Below are 26,172 nucleotides of genomic sequence, written 5' to 3' on the forward strand. Positions count from 1 at the left end.
GTCATCTACCATACCTCACACTACTACTATATACATGTAGACTACTACAGACCATCTACCATACCTCACACTACTACTATATACATGTAGACCAGGTAAGGTCATCTACCATACCTCACACTACTACTATATACATGTAGACTACTACAGACCATCTACCATACCTCACACTACTACTATATACATGTAGACCAGGTAAGGCCATCTACCATACCTCACACTACTACTATATACATGTAGACCAGGTAAGGCCATCTACCATACCTCACACTACTACTATATACATGTAGACCAGGTAAGGTCATCTACCATACCTCACACTACTACTATATACATGTAGACCAGGTAAGGCCATCTACCATACCTCACACTACTACTATATACATGTAGACCAGGTAAGGTCATCTACCATACCTCACACTACTACTATATACATGTAGACTACTACAGACCATCTACCATACCTCACACTACTACTATATACATGTAGACCAGGTAAGGCCATCTACCATACCTCACACTACTACTATATACATGTAGACCAGGTAAGGCCATCTACCATACCTCACACTACTACTATATACATGTAGACCAGGTAAGGCCATCTACCATACCTCACACTACTACTATATACATGTAGACCAGGTAAGGCCATCTACCATACCTCACACTACTACTATATACATGTAGACCAGGTAAGGCCATCTACCATACCTCACACTACTACTATATACATGTAGACTACTACAGACCATCTACCATACCTCACACTACTATTATATACAGTGCATTCGGAAAGTATTCAGACACTCACTTTTTACACAAGGATTATTCTAAAATTGATTAAATGAATTGTTTTCCTCATCAATCTACATACAATACCTCATAATCACAAAGCAAAAACAGGTTTTTAGACATTTTTGCAAATGTATTAACAAAAAAAGTATTCAGACCCACAGTTGACAGTGCATGTCAGAACACAGTGGCCTCCATCATTCTTAAATGGAAGACATTTGGGGCAGCGGTCTAAGGCACTGCATCTCAGTGCTTGAGGCGTCACTACAGACACCCTGGTTCAAATCCAGGCTGTATCACAACCGGCCGTGATTGGGAGCCCAATAGGGCGGCGCACAATTGACCCAGCATCGTCCGGGTTTGGCCGGTGTAGTCCATCATTGTAAATAAGAATTTGTTCTTAACTGATTTGCCTAGTTAAATAAAGTAAAAAGAAAACATTTCTAGAGCTGGCTGCCTGGACAAACTGAGCAATCGGGGGAGAAGGGCCTTGGTCAGGGAGGTGACCAAGAACCCAATGGTCGCTCTGACAGAGCTCCAGAGTTCCTCTGTGGAGATGGGAGAACCTTCCAGAAGGACAACCATCTCTGCAGCACTCTACCAATCAGGCCTTTATGGTAAAGTGGCCAGACGGAAGGCACTCCTCAGTAAAAGGCACATGACACCCCGCTTGGTGTTTGCCAAAAAGCACCTAAAGGACTCTCAGACCATGAGAAACAAGATTATCTGGTCTGATGGAACCAAGATTGAACTCTTTGGCCTGAATGCCAAGTGTCATGTCTGGATGTTCACCTCTGAATGTCCTTGAGTGGCCCAGCCAGAACCCAGACTTGAACCCGATCGAACATCTCTGGAAAGACCTGAAAATAGCTGTGCAGCAACACTCCCCATCCAACCTGACAGAGCTTGAGAGGATTTGCAGAGAAGAATGGGAGAAACTCTCCAAATACAGGTGTGCCAAGCTTGTAGCGTCATACCCAAGAAGACTCAAGGCTGTAGTCGCTGCCAAAGGTGCTTCAACAAAGTACTGAGTAAAGGGTCTGAATACTTATGGAAATGTGATATTTCCTGTTTTTGTTTTGACATTATGTGTAGATTGATGAGGGGGAAAAAAAACTATTTAATCAATTTTAGAATTAGGCTGTAACGTAACAATATGTGGAGAAAGTCAAGGGGTCTGAATACTTTCTGAATGCGCTGTACATGTAGACCAGGTCAACCTGCAGACCAGGTCAACCTGCAGACCAGGTCAACCTGCAGACCAGGTCAACCTGCAGACCAGGTCAACCTGCAGACCAGGTCAACATGTAGACCAGGTCAACCTGCAGACCAGGTAAACATGCAGACCAGGTAAACATGTAGACCAGGTAAACCTGTAGACCAGGTAAACATGCAGACCAGGTCAAACTGCAGACCAGGTCAACATGTAGACCAGGTAAACCTGTAGACCAGGTCAACCTGCAGACCAGGTCAACCTGCAGACCAGGTCAAACTGCAGACCAGGTCAAACTGCAGACCAGGTAAACATGTAGACCGGGTAAAACTGCAGACCGGGTAAACATGTAGACCAGGTCAACCTGCAGACCAGGTAAACATGTAGACCAGGTCAACCTGCAGACCAGGTCAACCTGCAGACCAGGTCAAACTGCAGACCAGGTCAAACTGCAGACCAGGTAAACATGTAGACCAGGTCAACCTGCAGACCAGGTAAACATGTAGACCAGGTCAACATGTAGACCAGGTAAACCTGTAGACCAGGTCAACCTGCAGACCAGGTCAACCTGCAGACCAGGTCAAACTGCAGACCAGGTCAAACTGCAGACCAGGTAAACATGTAGACCAGGTCAACATGTAGACCAGGTAAACCTGTAGACCAGGTAAACATGTAGACCAGGTAAACCTGTAGACCAGGTAAACATGTAGACCAGGTAAACATGCAGACCAGGTCAACATGCAGACCAGGTCAACGTGTAGACCAGGTAAACCTGTAGACCAGGTAAACATGCAGACCAGGTAAACATGTAGACCAGGTAAACATGCAGACCAGGTCAACGTGTAGACCAGGTAAACCTGCAGACCAGGTAAACGTGCAGACCAGGTAAACGTGCAGACCAGGTAAACGTGCAGACCAGGTCAACGTGCAGACCAGGTCAACGTGCAGACCAGGTCAACGTGTAGACCAGGTAAACCTGTAGACCAGGTAAACATGCAGACCAGGTCAACATGCAGACCAGGTCAACCTGTAGACCAGGTAAACCTGCAGACCAGGTAAACATGCAGACCTCTATTAATTTACCCATTACCTTTCTTCCCTTCCCCCAGCGTTCCAACTACCTCCACAGACAGGTGGGGGCTCTAGCGAGCCAGTACTCCAACGTCCGTGTTACTTCCTGGAGGATGTCCACCATTTGGGGCGGGGCGAGCTTGCTCACCATGTACCTGCGTAGCATGGACGACCTTCTCAAGATGGCCGACTGGAATTGGGACTTCTTCATCAACCTCAGCGCAGCCGACTACCCTATCAGGTGGGCATGGAGGGTGTACTATAAGTAGTGTACTATATAGAGAATAGGACCCATAGGGCTCTGGTCAAAAGTAGTGCACTATATAGGGAATAGGACCCATAGGGCTCTGGTCTAAAGTAGTGTACTATATAGGGAATAGGGCCCACAAACACACACACACACACAGAATTCCACATAAAGGCGGAAGTTGGTCTGACAGAAGGTCCTGAGTCACTAAGTTCTCTCTACTTCCAACTGGATCTCTTATTAAAGTGAACCAATCCCATGAGCCCCGCGGCCCACTGGACAAAATCCATTCCATGTCAATACCCAGTGATGACATCAGAGTTGACACGGATCCCAGCGTGCTGCGTTTGTGTGTGTGATCGATGAGAGTGATGCACACACGGACACACACATGGACACACACACCACACACACACACTTCTCATAATGTGTGTGTGTGTGTGTGTGTGTGTGTGTGTGTGTGTGTGTGTGTGTGTGTGTGCGTATGTGTCTGAATGTGTGTGTGGGTGCGTGTCTGTATGTGTGAATGTGGGTGTGTATGTGTGTATGTGTGAGTGTGTGTGTCTGTCTGTATGTGTGAATATGTGTGTGTATGTGTGAATATGTGTGTGTATGTATGTATGTATGTATGTATGTATGTATGTATGTATGTATGTATGTATGTATGTATGTATGTATGTATGTATGTATGTATGTATGTATGTATGTATGTATGTATGTGATCCTAAACATCACTAGACTGAAGGGCACAGCAGCTAGCAGAGACAAAGGGGACAGACTGGGATGGAGGGAGGAGGGGAGGAGGGAAAGGGAGGAGGGGAGGATGAACAGGGAGGAGGAGAGGAGGGAAAGGGAGGAGGGCAGGAGGGAAAGGGAGGAGGAGAGGAGGAAAAGGGAGGAGGGCAGGAGGGAAAGGGAGGAAAAGGGAGGAGGAGAGGAGGAAAAGGGAGGAAAGGGGAGGAGGGGAGGAGGAAAAGGGAGTACACACACATTCATACGTACAGACACACACACACACGTACAGACACATGTAGACACACACACACACACACACACAGAGAGGTTTGGATGCAGTGACATTGTGGCTTCACCTCTACTGCTTTTCAGCATAGGAAAATTCAATAGGACAGATGGCTGTGTGTGTTCATCTGTCTGTCCATTCTTCAATTGGAGTTTCTCTCTCTCTCTCCCTCCCTCTCTCTCTTCCTCTTTCTCTCCCTCTCTTTAATCTCTCATTCACCATGCCATACATCTAACTAATTCTGTCTGCGTCAACTTCAGATTCACATCTGGTGTGTGTGTGCGCGTGCGTGTGTGCACATGTGTGTGTGTAACCTTATCCTTATTGCCTGTCTCTGCCTAGCGTGTTAGCATTGTGCTCCAGCCTTGATAAGGTACTGTAATACTTCTGTGAGTGTTAATTAGCAAGCTAATTAAAGAGGTATTAGGAAAGTGTAATTGCTTTGAGAGTTTGGGACTCATGTTCTGTTCAGATAGGGGTAAGGGATTGAGTTAGTTAGGCGTGTGTTTTGGGGGGAGTTGGGGTGGGGACGGGGGCTGTTGGGTGTATGTGTGTGTGTGTGTGTGTGTGTGTGTGTGTGTGTGTGTGTGTGTGTGTGTGTGTGTGTGTGTGTGTGTGTGTGTGTGTGTGTGTGTGTGTGTGTGTGTGTGTGTGTGTGTGTGTGTGTTAGGGGCTGGGACGATACCAGAATCGCAACAACAAAAAATCCACAGCAAAAATGAGAACACGAACCAGGCCAAACTCTGGTCCTTGTATATAAACTATAGTGTATAATATAATATAATATAATATAATATAATATAATATAATATAAACTATAGTGTATAATATAAATATAATATAATATAAATATAATATAATATAATATAATATAAACTATAGTGTATAATATAATATAATATAATATAAATATAATATAATATAATATAATATAAATATAATATAAACTATAGTGTATAATATAATATAATATAATATAATATAAACTATAGTGTATAATATAATATAATATAATATAATATAAACTATAGTGTATAATATAATATAATATAATATAATATAATATAATATAAACTATAGTGTATAATATAATATAATATAATATAATATAATATAAACTATAGTGTATAATATAATATAATATAATATAATATAATATAATATAATATAAACTATAGTGTATAATATAATATAATATAATATAATATAATATAATATAAACTATAGTGTATAATATAATATAATATAATATAATATAATATAATATAATATAAACTATAGTGTATAATATAATATAATATAAACTATAGTGTATATATATATAATATAATATAATATAATAATAAACTATAGTGTATAATATAAATATAATATAATATAAATATAGTGATATATATATAATATAATATAATATAGAATATAAGTGTATAAATATAATATAATATATATAAACTATAGTGTATAATAATAATAAACTAGTGTATAATTAATATAATTAATATAAACTATAGTGTAGAATATAACATATAATATAATATAATTAATATAAACTATAGTGTATAATATAATATAATATTAAACTATAGTGTATAATATAATATAATATAATATAATATAATATAAACTATCGTGTATAATAATAATATAAGTATAATATAATATAATATAAACTATAGTGTATAATATAAATCTATATAAACTATAGTGATATAATATAATATAATATTAATATAATATAATATAACTCTAGTGTATAATATTAATATAATATAAACTCTAGTGTATAATATAATATATATAAATATACATTAATATAAACTATAGTGTATAATATAATATAATATATAATATAAACGATAGTGTATAATATAATAATATAATATAATATAAACTATAGTGTCTAATATAATCTAAATATAATATAATATAATAAAACTATAGTGTATAATAATATAATAAAATAATATAATATAATATAAACTATAGTGTCTAATAATAAATATAATATAAACTATGTGATAATATAATATAATATAATATAATATAATATATATAACGATAGTGTATAATATAATATAATATAATATATAAATAAATATAAACTATAGTGTTAATAAATATAATATAATTAATATAATTAAACTATAGTGTATAATATAATATAATATATTAATATAAACTATAGTGTATAATATAATATAATATATATAATATAATATAAATATGTATAATATATATATATAAATATAATATAATATATAAACTATAGTGTTAATATATATAATATAATTAATATAATATAAACTATAGTGTATATAATATAATAATATAATATAAAAATATAACTATAGTGTATAATATAATATAATATAATATATATAATATAAACGATAGTGTATAATATAAATATAATATAATATAACTAGTGTATAATATAAATATAATATAATAATATAATATAATATCAATATAAACTATAGTGTATAGTATAATATAATATCACTATAGTATAATATAATATCACATAATATAAACTATAGGGTATAATATAATATAATATAATATATATAAACTATAGTGTATAATATAAATATAAATAATATTAATATATAATAGATAATATAATATGATATAGAATATAAACTATAGTGGTATAATATAAATATAATATAATATAATATAAACTATAGTGTTATAATATAATATAATATAATATATATAATATAAATATAATATAATATAATATATATAATATAAACTATAGTGTATAATATAATATATATATATAAACTATAGTGTATAATATAAATACTATAATATAATATAAACTATCGAGTGTATAATATAAATATAATATAATATAATATAAACTATAGTGTATAATATAAATATAATATAATATAATATAATATAATATAAACTATAGTGTATAATATAATATAATATAATATAAACTATAGTGTATAATATAATATAATATAATATAAACTATAGTGTATAATATAAATATAATATAATATAATATAACTATAGTGTATAATATAAATATAATATAATATAATATAATATAATATAATATAAGCTATAGTGTATAATATAAATATAATATAAATATAATATAAACTATAGTGTATAATATAATATAAATATAATATAATATAATATAAATATAATATAATATAATATAAACTATAGTGTATAATATAAATATAATATAATATAATATAATATAATATAATATAAACTATAGTGTATAATATAATATAATATAATATAAACTATAGTGTGGTATATCTTGGAAAAAATAAATAAATGTGACTCTATTTTCCATAAGTAAATATATATATTATATAAATATAATCTCAGCGACTGTTTAAGCAATAAACCAAACAACATTATAGCCTCATTAGAATCCCCCCTCCCCCACTAATAACTAGTGATTCCAGGCTATTGGTAAAAACAGCTGTGAGATACGTACTTTTTCTCTGACACCAAAATGGGAGTGAATACATTGAAGCAGCATATTCAACTGGGATAACGTTGTAGGTTACACTGGTTAAGTATAAGAATATTTGCCAGGGGGCCTCGCGAGTGGCGCAGCGGTCTAAGGCACTCCTCGCGGTGCTTGAGGCGTCACTACAGACCCGGGTTTGATCCCAGGCTGTGTCACAGCCGGCATGTGACTGGGAGAACCATAAGACGGCGCACAATTGGCCCACCGTCATCTGGGTTAACGGAGGGTTTGGCCGGCTGGGATTTCCTTGTCCTATCTCGCTGTAGTGGCTCTTTGTGGTTGGCCGGGTGCCTGCAAGCTGACTTCAGTCACCAGCTGGACAGTGTTACCTCCTACACATTGGTGCAGTTGGCTTCTGGGTTAAGTGAGCAGTGTGTCAAGAAGCAGTGCGGCTTGGCAGGGTCGTGTTTTGGAGGATGCGTGCCTTTCAACCTTCACCTCTCAAGATTGCCGTCTTGGTTTAGATTGGCATTAAATAAACAGCCTGTTTTGCATTAATAGCCAAATATAATCTCAGCGACTGTTCAAACAATAAACCAAACAACATTGTAGCCGCATTAGAATCCCCCAAATGCATTTTGTTTAGACTAGCTGATTGACAACCTAAAAACAGCCCCTAAGCCATGTGCCTTTTCTTTGCGACCAAAATGTGATGTCGTTCTATTTGTAGCTGATATGGGAGTGAATACATTGAAGCAGCGTATCAAACTGGAATAAGGTAGCAGGTTACACCGGTAAGTATAAGAATATTTGCCAGGGCAAATTATTTCATTATAAATCTGACTATTTCACATGGGGAAGATGTGTGAAGCTAAAAGGTTAGCTTGCTTGCTGTTTTTAGCAAGCTAGCTAGCAAACTGTCAGCAGAGTTGCCTACAGCCAACTGGCAAATATGCAGTTGGTTTTCATGTAAATTAGTTAACAGTGGTGTTGATGTTTTAAAATGTGATTCTTCTTTGCTTTTACCACAATGGGAAGACAACAACAAGTAAATCCCTGCTATCGCCCCCTTGTGTATGTTGCTATTCGCGGGTCTAGGAACAGAGACTGGCAAGGGAATCACATTACAAAAGGTGGACGTTGCTCAAATATTCGGGCTCCAGCCAAGAGCATGGGCCTAGATAAACCCTTTCATACCTACAGTGCCTGGTTAGCGTCCAAGTGGTTGATTTGGAATTTTGGCCTGTGTGTGCCCCCTCGTGTTGATTGGCTGTGTGACTGATTGACAGCTGTCTGCCCTCCCCAGGACCAATGAACAGCTGGTGGGCTTCCTGACAAAGTACCGGGACATGAACTTCATCAAATCCCACGGCAGAGACAACACACGGTGAGACACAAGTTCATCTGTGTGTGTGTTCTTCTGTGTGTGTGTGTGTGTGTTCATCTGCGTGTGTGTGTTCATCTGCGTGTGTGTGTGTGTGTGTCCTTTCCAGGTTCATCCGTAAGCAGGGTCTGGACCGGCTCTTCTTCGAGTGTGACACACACATGTGGCGCCTAGGCGACCGCAAGATCCCAGAAGGCATTGCGGTGGACGGAGGTTCCGATTGGTTCCTTCTGAACCGCATGTTTGTGGATTACATCATCAACTCTGAAGATGAGCTGGTCGTCAGCATGAAGCGCTTCTACGCATACACACTGCTGCCTGCCGAGGTAACACACACACATGCACACACACACACACACACACACACACACACACACACACACACACACACACACACACACACACACACACACACACACTACGCAATCAGCACAAACTGCACACTACTGACTATCTAACATATTTCCCCCCCCCTCTCCAGTCGTTCTTCCACACAGTACTAGAGAACAGTGCTCACTGTGAGAGTATGGTGGACAACAACCTGCGTATCACCAACTGGAACAGGAAGCTGGGCTGTAAGTGTCAGTACAAACATATCGTAGACTGGTGTGGCTGCTCCCCCAACGACTTCAAACCTCCTGACCTGCCACGCTTTCAGGTGAGACACACACGCGTACAACACACACACACACACACACACACACACACACACACACACACACACACACACACACACACACACGGCTGTAAGTCTCAGTACATCTTTCTGCCAAGGGTATGAACCAGACTAGCTTAGCTCTAGCTGGCTAACTTCTATGAACCAGAATAGCTTAGCTCTAGTTGGCTAATTTATATGAACCAGAATAGCTATGTGACAGCTGGCTATGTCTCACTGTGGCACAGCAAATGGACAAGAATAGCTTAACGTTCACAACTAAGTGCTCCTGTCTGTACTTATAGCCTGTGGTTACTTTATTCATCTAACAACTGTTCCAGGGCCAGTGGTGGTTGAGTTCCTGATGATATTGATGATGACTTGGCCTGAGGAAACTGATCCTAAATCAGCAGTTCTGGATCAGTGTGTGAGCGGTGGTTTCTGTAGTGCCTTGTAGCTGGTGGCGTGTGATTGTCAGAGTTGTTATTATAATAATGTTGGGGTTGTTGGACTGTAGAAAGGTCTTATGTAGCCCTGACCGAAGGGAAGCACACACACACACACACACACACACACACACACACACACACACACACACACACACACACACACACACACACACACACACACACACACACACACACACACACACACAGTGGTTCTGAGGGTTTTCATTCCATTGAGTTTCCTGGACAGTGAGGTCGTCTTTAACCCTGAACCTCCCAGCTGAGTGCAGCTACGCCCCCATGCCAGAATGTACCACAGGTTCACGTGCACATAGATTATCTCTCTCTCTCTCTCTCTGTCTCTCTCTCTCTGTCTCTCTCTCTCTCTGTCTCTCTCTCTCTCTGTCTCTCTCTCTATGTCTGTCTCTGTCTCTCTGTCTGTCTCTGTCTCTCTCTCTGTCTCCAGTGTGGTAGTTGGTCCTGGATTCTGTTGATTTTATGTCCCGCCTACAGTATGGGGTGATAAGCAGTAGTGTGGGCCAATCACCAGTCAGCACCACAGTGATGTTCTATGTAACTGACATTTTGGTTTCAGTTGATGTGATGTATGGCCCTGGAATAGAACCCAGATTGTTCTGGAGCTAGTCAGTCCTCAAACGTGTATGTTTGTATAATAAACATTATGGAAAGAAGGTGTGTTGTGGTCCTTCCACCCACGTCCTCCACATCAGCTGTACAGTGAGTTATTAGTTAGATTCACAGTGCTGTACAGTGAGTTATTAGTTACATTCACAGTGCTGTACAGTGAGTTATTAGTTAGATTCACAGTGCTGTACAGTGAGTTATTAGTTAGATTCACAGTGCTGTACAGTGAGTTAGTTTAGTTAGATTCACAGTGCTGTACAGTGAGTTATTAGTTAGATTCACAGTGCTGTACAGTGAGTTATTAGTTAGATTCACAGTGCTGTACAGTGAGTTATTAGTTAGATTCACAGTGCTGTACAGTGAGTTATTAGTTAGATTCACAGTGCTGTACAGTGAGTTATTAGTTAGATTCACAGTGCTGTACAGTGAGTTAGTTTAGTTAGATTCACAGTGCTGTACAGTGAGTTATTAGTTAGATTCACAGTGCTAGCCAGGTTTAGGTAAACTGGTTTTTGGTAGTGGTTTATTTTTATTATAATTACATATTGATGGAGGACGCTCCCATCCTGACTGAAGGAAGTATTGATGGAGGAAGCTCCCATCCTGACTGAAGGAAGTATTGATGGAGGAAGCTCCCATCCTGACTGAAGGAAGTATTGATGGAGGAAGCTCCCATCCTGACTGAAGGAAGCATTGATGGAGGACGCTCCCATCCTGACTGAAGGAAGTATTGATGGAGGACGCTCCCATCCTGACTGAAGGAAGTATTGATGGAGGAAGCTCCCATCCTGACTGAAGGAAGTATTGATTTAGGAAGCTCCCATCCTGACCAAAGGAAGCATTGATGGAGGAAGCTCCCATCCTGACTGAAGGAAGTATTGATGGAGGAAGCTCCCATCCTGACTGAAGGAAGTATTGATGGAGGAAGCTCCCATCCTGACTGAAGGAAGTATTGATGGAGGAAGCTCCCATCCTGACCGAAGGAAGTATTGATGGAGGAAGCTCCCATCCTGACTGAAGGAAGTATTGATGGAGGAAGCTCCCATCCTGACTGAAGGAAGCATTGTGGGTAGCTGGTAGCCTAGCGGTTAAGATCATTGGGCCAGGAACCGCTGGTTCAAATTCTCGAGCCGACTAAGTGAACAATCTGTGGATGTGCCCTTGAGCAAGGCATTTAACCAGAATTGCTCCAGTAAGTCGCTCTGGAGAAGAGTGTCTGCTAAATGAGTAAAGTGAAAAAATGAACGGTCTCAGAGGGAGCCAGTCAGTCAGTCGGAGAGACAGTCAGCTGTAGTAGTGGTAGTAGTGGTAGTAATGGTAGTAGTGGTAGTAGTGTTAGTAGTAACAGTAACATTAGTATTAGTAGTAGTAACAGTAACATTAGTAGTAACAGTAACATTAGTAGTAGTAGTGTCAGTAGTAGTAGTAGTAGTAGTAGTAGTACTAGTAATAGTAGTAGTAGTAGTAGTAGTGTCAGTAGTGGTAGTAGTAGTAGTAGTAGTAGTAGTAGTAGTAGTAGTAGTAGTAACATTAGTAGTAGTAGTAGTAGCAGCAACAGTAACAGTAGTAATAGTAGAAACATTAGTAGTAGTAGTAGTAGTAGTAGTAGTAACATTAGTAGTAGTAGTAGTAGCAGCAACAGTAACATTAGTAGTAGTAGTAACATTAGTAGTAGTAGTAGTAGTAGTAGTAACATTAGTAGTAGTAGTAGTAGTAGTAGTAACATTAGTAGTAGTAGTAGTAGTAGTAGTAGTAACATTAGTAGTAGTAGTAGTAGTAGTAGTAACATTAGTAGTAGTAGTAGTAGTAGTAGTAGTAGTAGTAGTAGTAGTAGTAGTAGTAGTAGTAGTAGTAACATTAGTAGTAGTAGTAGTAGTAGTAGTAGTAACATTAGTAGTAGTAGTAGTCGTAGTAGTAACATTCGTAGTAGTATAGTAGTGTATAGTAGTAATGTTACGTAGTAGCAGCACGTACAGTAGTAATAGTAGTAACATTAGTAGTAGTCAGTAGTAGTAGTAGTATAGTAGTAACATTCAGTAGTAGTAGTAGTAGCAGCAAACAGTAAACATTTAGTAGTAGTAGTAACATTAGTAGTAGTAGTAGTAGTAGTAGTAGTAACATTAGTAGTAGTAGTAGTAGCAGCAACAGTAACAGTAGTAATAGTAGAAACATTAGTAGTAGTAGTAGTAGTAGTAGTAACATTAGTAGTAGTAGTAGTAGCAGCAACAGTAACATTAGTAGTAGTAGTAACATTAGTAGTAGTAGTAGTAGTAGTAGTAGTAGTAACATTAGTAGTAGTAGTAGTAGTAGTAGTAACATTAGTAGTAGTAGTAGTAGTAGTAGTAGTAGTAACATTAGTAGTAGTAGTAGTAGTAGTAGTAGTAACATTAGTAGTAGTAGTAGTAGTAGTAGTAGTAGTAACATTAGTAGTAGTAGTAGTAGTAGTAGTAGTAGTAGTAACATTAGTAGTAGTAGTAGTAGTAACATTAGTAGTAGTAGTAGTAGCAGCAACAGTAACAGTAGTAATAGTAGTAACATTAGTAGTAGTAGTAGTAGTAGTAGTAGTAACATTAGTAGTAGTAGTAGTAGCAGCAACAGTAACATTAGTAGTAGTAGTAACATTAGTAGTAGTAGTAGTAGTAGTAGTAGTAGTAACATAGTAGTAGTAGTAGTAGTAGTAACATTAGTAGTAGTAGTAGTAGTAGTAGTAACATTAGTAAGTAAGTAGTAGTAGTACAGTAGTATAGTAGTATAGTAGTAGTAGTAGTAGTAACAGTAGTAGTAGTAGTAGTAGTAGTAGTAGTAGTAGTAGTAGTAGTAGTAGTAGTAGTAGTAGTAACAGTAGTAGTAGTAGCAGTAGTAGAGTAGTAGTAGTAGTAGTAGTAGTAGTAGTAGTAGTAGACATTAGTAGTAGTAGTAGTAGTAGTAGTAGTAGTAGTAGTAGCAGTAGTGGTAGTAGTAGTAGTAGTAACAGTAGTAGTAGTAGTAGTAGTAGTAGTAGTAGTAGTAGTAGTAGTAGTAGTAGAAGTTAACATACACCCAGGTTGGAGTCATTAAAACTCGTTTTTCAACCACTCCACAAATTTCTTGTTAACAAACTATAGTTTTGGCAAGTCGGTTAGGACATCTACATCTACTTTGTGCATGACGCAAGTAATTTTTCCTACAGTCGTTTACAGACAGATTATTTCACTTATAATTCACTGTTTTACAATTCCAGTGGGTCAGAAGTTTACATACACTAAGTTGACTGTGCCTTTAAACAGCTTGGAAAATTCCAAACAATGATGTCATGGCTTTAGAAGCTTCTGATAGGCTAATTGACATAATTTGAGTCAATTGGAGGTGTACCTGTGGATATATTTCAAGGCCTACCTTCAAACTCAGTGCATCTTTGCTTGACATAATGGGAAAATCATAAAAAATTAGCCAAGATCTCAGAAAATAAATTGTAGACCTCCACAAGTCTGGTTCTTCCTTGGGAACAATTTCCAAATGCCTGAAGGTACCAGGTTCATCTGTACAAACAATAGTACGCAAGTATAAACACCATGGGACCAGGCAGCCGTCATGCCGCTCAGGAAGGAGATGCGTTCTGTCTCCTAGAGATTAACGTACTTTGGTGCGAAAAGTGCAAATCAATCCCAGAACAACAGTAAACGACCTTGTTTAGATGCTGGAGGAAACAGGTACAAAGGTATCTATATCCACAGTAAAACGAGTCCTATATCGACATAATCTGAAAGGCCGCTCAGCAAGGAAGAAGCCACTGCTCCAAAACCGCCATAAAAAAGCCAGACTACGGTTTGCAACTGCACATGGGGACAAAGATCGTACTTTTTGGAGAAATGGTCCTCTGGTCTGATGAAACAAAAATAGAACTGTTTGGTCATAATGACCATCGTTATGTTTGGAGGAAAAAGGGGGAGGCTTGCAAGCCGAAGAATACCATCCCAACCGTGAAGCACGGGGGTGGCAGCATCATGTTGTGGGGGTGGTTTGCTGCAGGAGGGCCTGGTGCATTTCACAAAATAGATGGCATCATAAGGTAGGAAAATTATGTGGATATATTGAAGCAACATCTCAAGACATCAGTCAGGAAGTTAAAGCTTGGTTGCAAATGGGTCTTCCAAATGGACATTGACCCCAAGCATACTTCCAAAGTTGTGGAAAAACGGCTTAAGGACAACAAAGTCAAGGTATTGGAGTGATCATCACAAAGCCCTGACCTCAATCCTATAGAAAATTTGTGGGCAGAACTGAAAAAGTGTGTGCGAGCAAGGAGGCCTACAAACCTGACTCAATTACACCAGCTCTGTCAGGAGGAATGGGCCAAAATTCACCCAATTTTTTGCGGGAAGCTTGTGGAAGGCTACCTGCAACATTTGACCCACGTTAAACAATTTAAAAGCAATGCTACCAAATACTAATTGCGTGTATGTAAACTTCTGACCTACTGGGAATGTGATGAAAGAAATAAAAGCTGAAATAAATCATTCTCTACTATTATTCTGACATTTCACATTCTTAAAATAAAGTGGTGATCCTAACTGACCTAAAACAGGGAATTTTTACTAGGATTAAATGTTAGGAATGTGAAAACTGAGTTTAAATGTATTTGGCTACGGTGTATGTAAACTTCCGACTTCAACTGTATGTATGTATGGCAGATACGCCCTAGTCATGACATTGTGACATCATCAACTCGTGACCATCTGTGCCCCCCCACATGAGACAGTACCACATACACATAGATAAACATATCCTCTCTCCCCTTTCACTCTACCATCCCTCTGCCCCTCTTTCCCCTTCTATCTCTTTCGTTCTCGCTCTCTCCCCCTCTCTCCCTCTCTCTCCCTCTCTCTCTCCCTCTCTTTCCCTCCTTCCCCCACAGCAAACGTCCAGGCCTACGTTTTTCGCCCGTAAATTTGAGGCTAGCGTGAACCAGGAGATTGTTACCCAGCTGGACAGCTTCCTGTTTGGCCCTTATCCACAGGTGGGTGGAACACACAGAGTACACCCATACACACACACACACACACACACACACACACACACACACACACACACACACACACACACACAACGTACATACACACACCATACACACACACAACGTACACACCGTACATACACACACACACAACGTACACACACAAGGTGTACACACACACACACACACACAAACGTACACACACACACACACACACAACGTACACACACAGAGTACACAAACACAAGATACACACACACACAACGTACACAACATACACACAGTACACAAACACAACATACACACACACACACACACACACACACACACACACAGAGTACACACGCACAGAGTACACACACACACAGAGTACAGATACACACACAGAGTACAGACACACTGATTCCTCTCCTCCAGGAGTCCCCAGGGTTCTACTATAACACTGCTCCTCCAGGAGACCCCAGGGTTCTACTATAACACTGCTCCTCCAGGAGACCCCAGGGTTCTACTATAACACTGCTCCTCCAGGAGTCCCCAGGGTTCTACTATAACACTGCTCCTCCAGGAGACCCCAGGGTTCTACTATAACACTGATTCCTCTCCTCCAGGAGTCCCCAGGGTTCTACTATAACACTGCTCCTCTCCTCCAGGAGTCCCCAGGGTTCTACTATAACACTGCTCCTCCAGGAGTCCCCAGGGTTCTACTATAACACTGATTCCTCTCCTCCAGGAGTCCCCAGGGTTCCACTATAACACTGCTCCTCCAGGAGTCCCCAGGGTTCTATTATAACACTGCTCCTCTCCTCCAGGAGTCCCCAGGGTTCTACTATAACACTGCTCCTCCAGGAGACCCCAGGGTTCTACTATAACACTGATTCCTCTCCTCCAGGAGACCCCAGGGTTCTACTATAACACTGATTCCTCTCCTCCAGGAGTCCCCAGGGTTCTACTATAACACTGATTCCTCTCCTCCAGGAGTCCCCAGGGTTCTACTATAACACTGATTCCTCTCCTCCAGGAGACCCCAGGGTTCTACTATAACACTGCTCCTCCAGGAGACCCCAGGGTTCTACTATAACACTGCTCCTCCAGGAGACCCCAGGGTTCTACTATAACACTGCTCCTCCAGGAGTCCCCAGGGTTCTACTATAACACTGCTCCTCTCCTCCAGGAGTCCCCAGGGTTCTACTATAACACTGCTCCTCCAGGAGTCCCCAGGGTTCTACTATAACACTGCTCCTCTCCTCCAGGAGTCCCCAGGGTTCTACTATAACACTGCTCCTCTCCTCCAGGAGTCCCCAGGGTTCTACTATAACACTGCTCCTCCAGGAGTCCCCAGGGTTCTACTATAACACTGATTCCTCTCCTCCAGGAGACCCCAGGGTTCTACTATAACACTACTCCTCCAGGAGTCCCCAGGGTTCTACTATAACACTGCTCCTCCAGGAGTCCCCAGGGTTCTACTATAACACTGATTCCTCTCCTCCAGGAGACCCCAGGGTTCTACTATAACACTGATTCCTCTCCTCCAGGAGTCCCCAGGGTTCTACTATAACACTGATTCCTCTCCTCCAGGAGACCCCAGGGTTCTACTATAACACTGCTCCTCCAGGAGACCCCAGGGTTCTACTATAACACTGATTCCTCTCCTCCAGGAGACCCCAGGGTTCTACTATAACACTGCTCCTCCAGGAGACCCCAGGGTTCTACTATAACACTGATTCCTCTCCTCCAGGAGTCCCCAGGGTTCTACTATAACACTGCTCCTCCAGGAGTCCCCAGGGTTCTACTATAACACTGATTCCTCTCCTCCAGGAGTCCCCAGGGTTCTACTATAACACTGCTCCTCCAGGAGACCCCAGGGTTCTACTATAACACTGCTCCTCCAGGAGACCCCAGGGTTCCACTATAACACTGCTCCTCCAGGAGTCCCCAGGGTTCCACTATAACACTGCTCCTCCAGGAGTCCCCAGGGTTCTACTATAACACTGATTCCTCTCCTCCAGGAGTCCCCAGGGTTCTACTATAACACTGATTCCGCTCCTCCAGGAGTCCCCAGGGTTCTACTATAACACTGCTCCTCTCCTCCAGGAGTCCCCAGGGTTCTACTATAACACTGATTCCTCTCCTCCAGGAGTCCCCAGGGTTCCACTATAACACTGCTCCTCCAGGAGTCCCCAGGGTTCTACTATAACACTGATTCCGCTCCTCCAGGAGTCCCCAGGGTTCTACTATAACACTGATTCCTCTCCTCCAGGAGACCCCAGGGTTCTACTATAACACTGCTCCTCCAGGAGTCCCCAGGGCTCTACTATAACACTGCTCCTCCAGGAGTCCCCAGGGTTCTACTATAACACTGCTCCTCCAGGAGTCCCCAGGGTTCTACTATAACACTGATTCCTCTCCTCCAGGAGTCCCCAGGGTTCTACTATAACACTGCTCCTCCAGGAGTCCCCAGGGTTCTACTATAACACTGCTCCTCCAGGAGACCCCAGGGTTCTACTATAACACTGATTCCTCTCCTCCAGGAGACCCCAGGGTTCCACTATAACACTGCTCCTCCAGGAGTCCCCAGGGTTCTACTATAACACTGCTCCTCCAGGAGTCCCCAGGGTTCTACTATAACACTGATTCCTCTCCTCCAGGAGTCCCCAGGGTTCTACTATAACACTGATTCCTCTCCTCCAGGAGTCCCCAGGGTTCTACTATAACACTGATTCCTCTCCTCCAGGAGTCCCCAGGGTTCTACTATAACACTGATTCCTCTCCTCCAGGAGACCCCAGGGTTCTACTATAACACTGCTCCTCCAGGAGACCCCAGGGTTCTACTATAACACTGCTCCTCCAGGAGTCCCCAGGGTTCTACTATAACACTGATTCCTCTCCTCCAGGAGTCCCCAGGGTTCTACTATAACACTGATTCCTCTCCTCCAGGAGTCCCCAGGGTTCTACTATAACACTGATTCCTCTCCTCCAGGAGACCCCAGGGTTCTACTATAACACTGCTCCTCCAGGAGACCCCAGGGTTCTACTATAACACTGCTCCTCCAGGAGTCCCCAGGGTTCTACTATAACACTGCTCCTCTCCTCCAGGAGTCCCCAGGGTTCTACTATAACACTGATTCCTCTCCTCCAGGAGACCCCAGGGCTCCAGTCGTACTGGGAGAATGTGTACGATGAGACGGACAGCGTAGCCAGCCTATCAGACAGCCAGCTCACTCACTACCACGCCTTCACACGCATGGGCCTATCACGGGCCGCCACGTCACTGCAGGGCCACCCTGACAACAACAGCTGCAGGTCAGTCCGGAAGGTGTGTGTGTGTGTGTGTGTGTGTGTGTGTACGTCATGTGTGTGAATAACTGAATTCCAAACCAACCCCCAACACCCCTAACAAGACCTGCAAATGGCTGTCTAGCAATGATCAACAACAATTTGACAGCTTAAAGAATTAAAAAAATTATAATGTGCAAATATTGTATAATCCAGGTGTGTAAAGACTTACCCAGAAACACTCACAGCTGTAAACACTGCCAAAGGTGCTTCAACAAACTATATGGAGTGTGAATACTTATGTAAATGAGATATCCATTTCATATTCAATACTTTTTGGTATGAATACTTTTTGAAGGCTCTGTATCTATCAAAATCCTCTCAGATCTCCACATGCACCTAAACCAGTGTTTCTTAACCCTGGTCCTGCATGGGGACTCAAAATCAAAATCAAATCAAATCAAATGTATTTATAAAGCCCTTCTTACATCAGCTGATATCTCAAAGTGCTGTACAGAAACCCAGCCTAAAACCCCAAACAGCAAGCAATGCAGGTGTAGAAGCACGGTGGCTAGGAAGAATTCCCTAGAAAGGCCAAAACCTAGGAAGAAACCTAGAGAGGAACCAGGCTATGAGGGGTGGCCAGTCCTCTTCTGGCTGTGCCGGGTGGAGATTATAACAGCACATGGCCTAGATGTTCAAATGTTCATAAGTGACCAGCATGGTCAAATAATAATAATCATAATAATAATAATCATAGTAGTTGTCGAAGGTGCACATTGTAGTTTTTGCCATAGAACTAGACACCTTATTCCACTAATCAACACATCAGACATCAAACCTTTGATTAGCAGAATCAGGGGGCAAAAACTAAAATGTGCACCCTTTTAGGTTCCCATGCAGGACCGGGATGAAGAAATACTGGTGTAGGGGCTAGGTGTTGATTCTGGACAGGGCCTAGGGTTTAGGGGCTAGGAGTTGATTCTGGACAGGGCCTAGGGTGTAGGGACTAGGAGTTGATTCTGGACAGGGCCTAGGGTTTAGGGGCTAGGGGTTGATTCTGGACAGGGCCTAGGGTTTAGGGGCTAGGGGTTGATTCTGGACAGGGCCTAGAGTTTAGGGACTAGGAGTTGTTTCTGGACAGGGCCTATGGTTTAGTGGCTAGGGGTTTATTCTGGACAGAGCCTAGGGTTTAGGGGCTAGGGGAGTGGTTCACAAACTGTTGTACGTGCCCGAGGGGTCGGCAGGGGGGGCGCAGAGTTAAATAAACTAAAACTTGCCACTCTCATAAAGGGGCAGAATCTTCTGACCACAGAGGTTAAAATAGCCACTTGTTTCTCCATCATCAACATGTTTTTATGTGTGGTGTTTGACCACCTCTGCTAGCTCTGCTCTGACACTTCAGTCTTCCAGCTACTCAGAGAAAACCAGATCTCCTCATTACCAGGCTAGGAGCTAGGTTTTATCTAGCAGAGGAAACCAGATCTCACCATTACCAGGCTAGGAGCTAGGTTTTATCTAGTAGAGACCAGATCTCATCATTACCAGGCTAGGAGCTAGGTTTTATCTAGTAGAGGAGACCAGATCTCATCATTACCAGGCTAGGAGCTAGGTTTTATCTAGTAGAGGAGACCAGATCTCATCATTACCAGGCTAGGAGCTAGGTTTTATCTAGTAGAGGAGACCAGATCTCCTCATTACCAGGCTAGGAGCTAGGTTTTATCTAGCAGAGGAGACCAGATCTCATCATTACCAGGCTAGGAGCTAGGTTTTATCTAGTAGAGGAGACCAGATCTCCTCATTACCAGGCTAGGAGCTAGGTTTTATCTAGCAGAGGAGACCAGATCTCCTCATTACCAGGCTAGGAGCTAGGTTTTATAACACCTAGCAGAGTCTGTCTGTCTGTCTGCCTTCCTTTGTCTGTCTGTCTGTCTGTCTGTCTGTCTGTCTGTCTGTCTGTCTGTCTGTCTGCCTTCCTTTGTCTGTCTGTCTGTCTGTCTGTCTGTCTGTCTGTCTGTCTGTCTGTCTGTCTGTCTGTCTGTCTGTCTGTCTGTCTGTCTGTCTGTCTGTCTGTCTAGGTGCGTGTGTTTGTGTGAGTGTATGTTGCAAGAGGTCCAAATCAAATATGGAGAATAACTTGTTACATTTAGACAAACAGGCCTCAGTCTCTCAGACTGGCTTTTTCCAGCCATGTAAGTCGGGGGGAGAGGACGGTGTGTGTGTGTGTGTGTGTGTGTGTGTGTGTGTGTGTGTGTGTGTGTGTGTGTGTGTGTGTGTGTGTGTGTGTGTGTGTGTGTGTGTGTGTGTGTGTGCAAGTTATGGGTGGAGTGTGTACACAGGCACAAGGAGACACTTGTTGCTGGTTGGGTGCGTATCAGAAGTGGGGGGACAAGGTGTGTGTGTGTGGGGGGGTGAGAGTAGAGTGATCTCTCTGTTCCTCACCAGCTCCTGTGACTTAAGCCCAGTTTGTTCTGACGTGGGTTTGAGTACCATCGAGTGGGTACGACTGTGTCTGTGGACATTTCAAATCAAACTTTATTTGTCACATGCGGCGAATACAACAAGTATAGACTTTACCGTGAAATGCTTACTTACAAGCCTTTAACCAACAGTGCAGTTCAAGAAGAGTTAAGAAAATATTTACCAAGTAGACTAAAATAAAAACTAAAATAAAAAGTAACACAATAAGAATAACAATAACGAGGCTATATACAGGGGGCACCGGTACTGAGTCAGTGTGCAGGGTACAGGCTAGTTGAGGTCATTTGTACATGCAGGTGGGAGTGAAGTGACATTTGGGTGGATGGCTGTACATTTGGGTGGATGTCTGCGGACATTTGTGTGTGTATTTGTGTGTAATTGTACTGTGTATGTGTTTATTTGGGGTTTCCCAGGTATATCTCCAGGGGCCACCCGGTGTCTGTTCATTTGTACTTCCTGTCAGACGTGTTTCAAGGCTACCTGGTTCGTCAACATGCTGGTAACCTAGCAACCAGCCAGCTAGAGACCCTAGAGACTTGGGTCTCCCATAGCAACCACTTCACCCTGGCCCCGACAACCAACACACTCAACAGACTACAGTTCGCAGAGGTGAGACACACACACGCCCGAACGCAGACACACATTTTAAATGTAACCTTCTGCAAACACCTGCAGCCTCTAGTATCCCTGAGAGAGAGAGAGAGAGAGAGAGAGAGAGAGAGAGAGAGAGAGAGAGAGAGATGGGGGTTCTGTCCCTGCTGAAACAGGCTTTGGTACCTGGGAGAGAGAGAGAGAGAGATGGGGGTTCTGTCCCTGCTGAAACAGGATTTGGTACCTGGGAGAGAGAGAGAGAGAGAGAGATGGGGGTTCTGTCCCTGCTGAAACAGGCTTTGGTACCTGGGAGAGAGAGAGAGAGAGAGAGAGAGATGGGGGTTCTGTCCCTGCTGAAACAGGCTTTGGTACCTGGGAGAGAGAGAGAGATGGGGGTTCTGTCCCTGCTGAAACAGGCTTTGGTACCTGGGAGAGAGAGAGATGGGGGTTCTGTCCCTGCTGAAACAGGCTTTGGTACCTGGGAGAGAGAGAGAGATGGGGGTTCTGTCCCTGCTGAAACAGGCTTTGGTACCTGGGAGAGAGAGAGAGAGATGGGGGTTCTGTCCCTGCTGAAACAGGCTTTGGTACCTGGGAGAGAGAGAGAGAGAGAGATGTGGGTTCTGTCCCTGCTGAAACAGGCTTTGGTACCTGGGAGAGAGAGAGAGAGAGAGAGATGGGGGTTCTGTCCCTGCTGAAACAGGCTTTGGTACCTGGGAGAGAGAGAGAGAGAGAGAGATGGGGGTTCTGTCCCTGCTGAAACAGGCTTTGGTACCTGGGAGAGAGAGAGAGAGAGAGAGATGGGGGTTCTGTCCCTGCTGAAACAGGCTTTGGTACCTGGGAGAGAGAGAGAGAGAGATGGGGGTTCTGTCCCTGCTGAAACAGGCTTTGGTACCTGGGAGAGAGAGAGAGATGGGGGTTCTGTCCCTGCTGAAACAGGCTTTGGTACCTGGGAGAGAGAGAGAGATGGGGGTTCTGTCCCTGCTGAAACAGGCTTTGGTACCTGGGAGAGAGAGAGAGATGGGGGTTCTGTCCCTGCTGAAACAGGCTTTGGTACCTGGGAGAGAGAGAGAGAGATGGGGGTTCTGTCCCTGCTGAAACAGGCTTTGGTACCTGGGAGAGAGAGAGAGATGGGGGTTCTGTCCCTGCTGAAACAGGCTTTGGTACCTGGGAGAGAGAGAGAGAGATGGGGGTTCTGTCCCTGCTGAAACAGGCTTTGGTACCTGGGAGAGAGAGAGAGATGGGGGTTCTGTCCCTGCTGAAACAGGCTTTGGTACCTGGGAGAGAGAGAGAGAGAGAGATGGGGGTTCTGTCCCTGCTGAAACAGGCTTTGGTACCTGGGAGAGAGAGAGAGAGAGATGGGGGTTCTGTCCCTGCTGAAACAGGCTTTGGTACCTGGGAGAGAGAGAGAGAGAGAGAGATGGGGGTTCTGTCCCTGCTGAAACAGGCTTTGGTACCTGGGAGAGAGAGAGAGAGAGAGAGATGGGGGTTCTGTCCCTGCTGAAACAGGCTTTGGTACCTGGGAGAGAGAGAGAGAGAGAGAGATGGGGGTTCTGTCCCTGCTGAAACAGGCTCTGAGTCACTATTTGTTCAGTGTCTTTATTGTCAGGTTGCTGCAGGTTGCTGTTGCCCCCTGGGGATGACATGTGGTACTGGATGTGTCCTGTCAAGCTGTAGCTGGAACACTAATTTAATTACCATTTGTTAATTAACAGGGAAGTCGTTAAAACAATCATGTGGTGCACAGGCTGCCATTCAGGGGACTTAGTTTCTACCTGGTTAGCTTGCTGGAAATCCTTCACACGTTTCTGTCTATCTACAGTATCTCTGTTTTCATTCAAATCAATCCTCAATCTCTCTCTTTCTCTGTCCTCCCCCTCCTCCCCTCAGGTGGGTACAGACTGGGACGCCAAAGAGAGAGTCTTCAGGAACTTCGGAAGCCTCCTGGGCCCCACGGAGGAGCCGGTTGCCATGCAACGCTGGGGCCGGGGACAGAACGTCACGGTAACCGTCGTCTGGGTGGACCCCACCAACGTCATCGCCGCCACGTACGACATCCTGGTGGACGGCGGGACAGAGTACACACACTACCGGCCCCCGTTAACCGTGCCGTTACGACCTGGCGTGTGGACGCTGCGTGTGTTGCATCACTGGAACCTGCTGGCCTCCACCAGCTTTGTGGTTTCACCTCTGGAGTACCACGACCAGCAGCCTATACGCCAGGGTAAACACACACACACACACACACACACACACACACACACACACACACACACACACACACACACACACACACACACACACACACAGGACTGATCACTAGAACTTGGACACCTCTATATACATCACCTGGAACACACTAACACACACCAAACCACACACACACACATTCACAGCCTATCCTGTAACTCCTACATGGAATTTAAATAATGATCTCCCTCTCCTCCCCTCCGTCTCCCTCTCCTCCCCTCCTCCCTCCCCTCCTCCCTCCCCTCTTCCCCCCGTCTCCCTCTCCTCCCCTCCTCCCTCCCCTCTTCCCCCCTCCTCCCTCCCCTCTTCCCCCCCCGTCTCCCTCTCCTCCCCTCCTCCCTCCCCTCTTCCCCCCCGTCTCCCTCCCCTCCTCCCTCCCCTCTTCCCCCCGTCTCCCTCTCCTCCCCTCTTCCCCCCCCGTCTCCCTCTCCTCCCCTCCTCCCTCCCCTCTTCCCCCCCGTCTCCCTCTCCTCCCCTCCTCCCTCCCCTCTTCCCCCCCCCGTCTCCCTCTCCTCCCCTCCTCCCTCCCCTCTTCCCCCCCGTCTCCCTCTCCTCCCCTCCTCCCTCCCCTCTTCCCGCCCGTCTCCCTCTCCTCCCCTCGTCTCCCTCTCCTCCCCTCCTCCCTCCCCTCTTCCCCCCCCCCGTCTCCCTCTCCTCCCCTCCCCTCTTCCCCCCGTCTCCCTCTCCTCCCCTTCTCCCTCCCCTCTTCCCCCCGTCTCCCTCTCCTCCCCTCCTCCCCCCCGTCTCCCTCTAGAAGACACAGTGAAGCTCCACAGCGGCCCTGTCCGTAACTCCTACATGGAGCAGAGTTTCCACGGCCTCAACCCCATCCTCAACCTCCCTGTGCACCTGGGACAGGTGGAGGAGGCGGAGTTTAAAGCATCACTGACAGGGGCGGAGCTCCAGAGCTGGGTGGACCATCTCCTGTCAGGGGTGTGGTCTGCAGCGGACGTGTGTTCTCAGGGTCCTAGCTCCTGTCCCGTTATGCAGCGGTGTCGGGAGACGGGATGGAGCGCGCTCAGTCCCGACCCAAAGTCTGATCTGGGCCCCCCCAGAGGGAACGGACGGATTAGGTAGCACCGTCGCCACGGCTATCGTGAGATGGTCTGCGGCGTCCTAAATTGCTCCTCCATTTCCTATATCCTGAGTGGACAAAACATTAAGAATACCTGTTGTATCCATGACTGACCAGGTGAATCCAGGTGAAAGATATGATCCCTTATTGATGTCACCTGTTAAATCCACTTCAATCAGTGTAGATGAAGGGGAGGAGACGGGTTAAAGAAGGATTTTTAAGCCTTGAGACAATTGAGACATGGATAGTGTACGTGTGCCATTCAGAGGGTGAATGAGCAAGACAACAGATTTAAGTGACTTTGAACGGGGTAGGGTGGTAGGTGCCAGGGGCAGCGGTTTGTGTCAAGAACTGCAACGCTGCTGGGTTTTTCACGCTCAACAGTTTCCTGTGTGTATCAAGAATGGTCCACCACCCAACGGACATCCAGACAACTTGACACAACTGTGGGAAGCATTGGAGTCAACATGGGCCAGCATCCCTGTGGAACGCTTTCAACATCTTGTAGAGTCCATGCCCCGACGAATTGAGGCTGTTCTGAGGGTAAAAGGTGGTGAAACTCAATATTAGGAAGGTGTTCT

At 43.5% G+C, this 26,172-nt stretch overlaps 1 protein-coding gene across 1 annotated transcript in view; it reads left to right on the forward strand.

Moving 5' to 3' along the window:
- Positions 1-25,729, forward strand: part of LOC115181500 (xylosyltransferase 1) — a 46,728-nt gene extending 20,999 nt beyond the window's left edge. Inside the window, exons 4-12 of the mRNA XM_029743417.1 lie at positions 3,118-3,320; positions 9,108-9,188; positions 9,295-9,511; positions 9,667-9,843; positions 15,826-15,927; positions 19,061-19,224; positions 22,092-22,287; positions 24,157-24,490; positions 25,271-25,729. Coding sequence (XP_029599277.1) covers positions 3,118-3,320; positions 9,108-9,188; positions 9,295-9,511; positions 9,667-9,843; positions 15,826-15,927; positions 19,061-19,224; positions 22,092-22,287; positions 24,157-24,490; positions 25,271-25,593 — 1,797 coding nt within the window. The 3' untranslated portion in view covers positions 25,594-25,729. The remainder of the gene's footprint in view (positions 1-3,117; positions 3,321-9,107; positions 9,189-9,294; positions 9,512-9,666; positions 9,844-15,825; positions 15,928-19,060; positions 19,225-22,091; positions 22,288-24,156; positions 24,491-25,270) is intronic.
- The last annotated feature ends 443 nt before the right edge of the window (positions 25,730-26,172 follow it).

Source organism: Salmo trutta, unplaced genomic scaffold, assembly GCF_901001165.1.
Source record: "Salmo trutta unplaced genomic scaffold, fSalTru1.1, whole genome shotgun sequence".
NCBI classification, from domain to species: domain Eukaryota; kingdom Metazoa; phylum Chordata; class Actinopteri; order Salmoniformes; family Salmonidae; genus Salmo; species Salmo trutta.